General features: G+C 45.4%; 1 protein-coding gene across 1 annotated transcript in view; it reads right to left on the reverse strand.

Moving 5' to 3' along the window:
- Positions 1-4,255, reverse strand: part of aco1 (aconitase 1, soluble) — a 31,026-nt gene extending 26,771 nt beyond the window's left edge. Inside the window, exons 1-2 of the mRNA XM_076288442.1 lie at positions 4,161-4,255; positions 136-311 (exon numbers count right to left, since the gene is read on the reverse strand). Of these exons, the coding sequence (XP_076144557.1) occupies positions 136-232 (97 nt within the window). The 5' untranslated portion in view covers positions 233-311; positions 4,161-4,255. The remainder of the gene's footprint in view (positions 1-135; positions 312-4,160) is intronic.
- Positions 4,256-4,906: the final 651 nt, after the last annotated feature.

Below are 4,906 nucleotides of genomic sequence, written 5' to 3' on the forward strand. Positions count from 1 at the left end.
GGTTGAAGAATCTATCTGTGTGTGTGTGTGTGTGTGTGTGTGTGTGTACCTACCATATCTGGGGTCTCCAAGCTTGGTGAGGTTGAAGAATCTATCTCTGTGTGTGTGTGTGTGTGTGTGTGTGGGTGTACCTACCATATCTGGGGTCTCCAAGCTTGGTGAGGTTGAAGAACTTGTGGTCGGGGTTCTCTGGGTCCAGCGACTCCACTATGCGGGCGAACGGGTTGCTCATGGCTGCAGTCTGACGTTGTCCCTACACACTCACACACACTCACACACACTCACACGAGGCACACACACCTCCTGCTCACCTGGGGCAAAGAGCACAAAACAAAAACACGTCAGCAGCAGGAAAAACAACTGTGCCTCTGTTGCCCCCAGCCCTGCCTCTGTGGAGGTTCTGTTGCCCCAGCTCTGCCTCTGTGGTGGTTCTGTTGCCCCCAGCCCTGCCTCTGTGGAGGTTCTGTTGCCCCCAGCCCAGTTAAACCCAACAACCAGGTATACTGGACCAGTGACCAGTTAAACCCAACAACTAGCTGTACTGGACCAGTGACCAGTTAAACCCAACAACTAGCTGTACTGGACCAGTGACCAGTTAAACCCAACAACCAGCTATACTGGACCAGTGACCAGTTAAACCCAATAACCAGCTGTACTGGACCAGTGACCAATTAAACCCAACAACCAGCTATACTGGACCAGTGACCAGTTAAACCCAATAACCAGCTGTACTGGACCAGTTAAACCCAACAACCAGCTCTACTGGACCAGTGACCAGTTAAACCCAACAACCAGCTATACTGGACCAGTGACCAGTTAAACCCAATAACCAGCTGTACTGGACCAGTTAAACCCAATAACCAGCTCTACTGGACCAGTTAAACCCAATAACCAGCCTGGGGTGTGCGTACGTTCATCTGCCTGCAGGTGTACATGTGCTTTGTGTGTGTGTGTGTGTGTGTGTGTGTGTGTGTGTGTGTGTAAGGTGGACCTCAGGACTACTGATGTGCCCAATGAAGCGAGGCTTCGGAGCTTGTGTCGAGCAGAAAGGGGCGTGCCAGATGAAGCCCCGGTTCGAGGCTTGTGTCGTTTCCATAAAAATCACGTGACTGATGACAAACGAGGCCTCGGTTTGTGAGTGTGACGTCTGAAGCTTCGTTTGGGACACACACCCACGTGACTGCTTCGGAATCTGACTCAAAGGCTTTGAATTGCGCGAACCAGGGCACCCGCTCTAGTGTCGGAATGAGTTGTGTTGTATTGCAAGAGCCAGGCGAAATTTGTGGGTAGCCCTGATTTATATAGGATGCTTTCTCTGTTTGTGAATTTTCTTTCCGGAAAATGTCCATAATCCATAATATCATGCACATATAGAAATAAAGAAGAAATAGCCTAGGCCTAGCCTAAAGCTTTGCCATTTAGAACAATGACATTAAAACGTGTCTGCGTTGCAATCTTGTCTCAACTTCAATCATGTCATTTAAAAGCAATACAGGCTAATAATTTCTATGTAGGCCTAACAATAATGGCTGACATAATATTTTCCTTTTATTGAAAGTTTGATTCATGAAACGTCAAACTATGTCAGGCCATGTAGGGTTTGGTTTAATTAGGCGCCTGGTCGTTTCCTTTTCACTCTCGTCCATAGCGTGTTGAGGTTGATAATACTTCGTCCTGGTTCAGAAGCTAAGTAGTGTCTACTGCGGTCGTTAAGTGGATGGGAGACCGATTGGATCATTGACTGGGATAACACATGATTTCACGCCTCCACGGAAACACCAATCTTCACAGGATTATGTTGCCTAATTGTATTGAATTGAGACAAACAGAAATGCAAATTTCTTGCAACACTTTTAATGTAATGAATGAGAACATTTCGAAGCTTTGGCATTGTGTTGAACGTTGTAGGCATTCTTTTCACTAGTGCGTGACTGCGGGGCTTTATGCAAACCACCAGATGTCGCTGTGTTTTCCTTATCTTCCATGTTTCGAAGCTTCGACACATTACTCGGCACAGTAGCGCTCGAGGCTTCATTTACCCATCACTACTCAGGACGTAGGCTGGGCTTACCCATAGACTTTTCTTCCTGGTATGCTGGCATACCTTATGTGTGTGTGTGTCAATGTCTGTGTGAGCATGTGTGTGTGTGTGTGTGTGCATGAGCATGTGTGTGTGTGTGTGTATGTCTGTGTGAGCATATACACATGTGTGTGTGTGTGTTTATGTGTGCATGAGCATGTGTGTGTGTGAGTGTATGTCTGTGTGTAAGTGTGAGTGTGTGTGTGTGAGTGTATGAGTGTTTGTGTGAGAGTGTGTGTGTGAGCATGTACATATGTGTGTGTTTATGTGTGCATGAGCATGTGTGTGTGTGAGTGTATTTCTGTGTGTGAGTGTGGGTGTGTGTATGTCTGAGTGTGTGAGTGAGTGTGTGTGTGTAAGTGTGAGTGTGTGTGTGTGTGTGTGTGCTCCCAGTGTGTGTGTGTGCTCCCAGGCACACACACACACACACACTGGGAGCACACACACTCCTCTCTCTCCCCAGTGTGTGTGTGTGTGTACTCTTGGGGTCAGTGGAGGACAACAGTAGCTGCAGAAGCCAAGGTGATAGGCTGCTCTGTGCCAGTGTCCATGCCAGGAGAGTCACATCATAGCAGTATCATGAGGTGACACACACACACACACACACACACACACACACACACACACACACAGCCTGTCGCACAGTGAGGCAAAAACAGAAAGAATGGTAGAATTATCTGTATGTGAGCATTATCTGTATGTGAGCATGTTAATGTGTAAGTCCAAGTGCCACAACTGTGCGTGTGTGTGTGTGTGTGTGTGTGTGTGTGTGTGTGGGGGGGGGTGATGCTCTCCTCCACGTGTCTTGGTTTCAAAGGTGAGCCAAACCCTACGCAACACCCAGCACCTGTACACACAAACACACACACACACAGACACAAGACCACGCCACCTACATCATATCAGATCACACACACGCCATGCCACCAACATCATGTCATAACACACACAAGCACACACCATGCCACATCACACACACACACCACGCCACCTACATCACATCACATCACGTCACATCACACCATGTGTGTCCACATCGCACACTGGGTTTGCAACAGACACACTCACTCTGGGATAAATGTCAACGTGCTTCAAACAGGACTTCACCCACAATCACTGACCCCCCCCCCCCCCCCCCCCATAGATTACAGAATGTAAGGCTATACTGCTCTACATACTGCTCTAGCACAAGGACCAGCAGAGTTGAGTTATAGGTTTATGTCATGCCGGGTATTCTCTCATAAACAGGGATAAAATACACCAGCTTCAGAGGAAAATAACTAAAGTTAGCACATATGATTTTCACTAATCCTAACTAGACACAATAAATATCGAATATCGCATAAACACGTGATGATGTTTCATGTAATCTACGACGTACTATGGTAACAATGAACTGTCATATTGTTACATATTAGACAAACTGGACTTGGCTACATGGCTTATCTGTGTGGAATCGCAACGAACCTTGTAACAATGTTGCAACAACAGCCTGTTTCGAGTGCCACGTTCTGTCACAGAACCACTGTTGCCTATTAGCTTAGCTTCAACCATGCTAGTTGTTACATTTGAGAAAACTCCAATAAACAGCACACACATCTTATAGTGTCATGGGCTAGTACGTGTGCTGAGATTAGTGTTTGAATTAGACCTGATGCTGGTGAGCTACACCAGCTCTGAAACAGAGCTGTCAGTCAGTTCCTTCAGTCAGAAGTGTAAATGCTAATGTTATGTTAGCAACAGTAAAGTCGCAGGATAACGTTATATCAAACCCAGAATTGCCCATGTTAAAGGAATACCATTCACCTAGTGAAGGTGCACACATGACTCTATATCATTACACACATCTCAGTCCGGCTCGGTGTAGCATTCACCGGCTGGCAATGTCTCAAAAGCCCGCTTGACTACCAGGAACTAACGTTAGCTTCTAATGTTGAAAGGGTAAAGCGTTAGGTTTCGTAAGCTATATCGCTACTTGTTTTACCGAGAAGTGAATATTCTACAATCAATATCAGGGACATATTATTATCTAATTGTTGGAAAAGGTACGGGGACTCGAAACAGTATAATTACGACTTACCGACTGCAGTTGTTTCCTGAGTAGACTTTGTGTCAAGTCAACTCCACGCTAGCGGAGGTGTAGTAGTAGGTGTATAGTGCACATATTCTAGGGACATTACGGCAAGGAGATTTTAAAGATACATCAACGTAGACGGCCATGGCCATGTGAAATTAACTTATGATGATATCTGTTAACAAAGGCTACCAATAATAGAGGAAACCAAGTCAAGCCAAGTTAATAGCGACATTGCTAATTGATTACATACATTCCCTAATAAATTCATTTACCCTATATATCAGTACTTACGGTAATGATTCAGCTGTTTAACCATTCAGCTGATCACAGAAAAAACAATGGATGTCGTGACGGGTTCATCATGTACAGTTTATGCGATAGCTACTCAAAATGTATAACCTAATCACATAAGTAGGCTAGTATCTTTATAAGCTAGCCTACTAGTTTTGAAACTTGGCGTTAGAGTTAAACATAGATATTTACCAAACAAAGACATTTACCTCTTTCTTGCAGAGGGTGTTGCGTCTGTCCTCCAATGGAAAAGCCTGAGATATTGCTCAACAGAGATCAAGCCATTACGCAAACGTGATGTAGGCTACTACAAGCCATTACGCAAACGTGATGTACTACAAGCACCTCAACACATCATTCTGTAGCCTCAGTGGTTCCCAAAACACATTGGCAGGTCCCCCTTTGGGAAATTAAAACATGTTGGTGCCCAACACCACACTGAGAAAGTTGAGACTGCC

Source organism: Alosa pseudoharengus, unplaced genomic scaffold, assembly GCF_046254945.1.
Source record: "Alosa pseudoharengus isolate Yale_2024_CS ecotype anadromous, Long Island Sound unplaced genomic scaffold, YU_APseudo_1.1 YU_APseudo_1.1_scf_17, whole genome shotgun sequence".
In the NCBI taxonomy this organism is placed as follows: Eukaryota; Metazoa; Chordata; class Actinopteri; order Clupeiformes; family Clupeidae; genus Alosa; species Alosa pseudoharengus.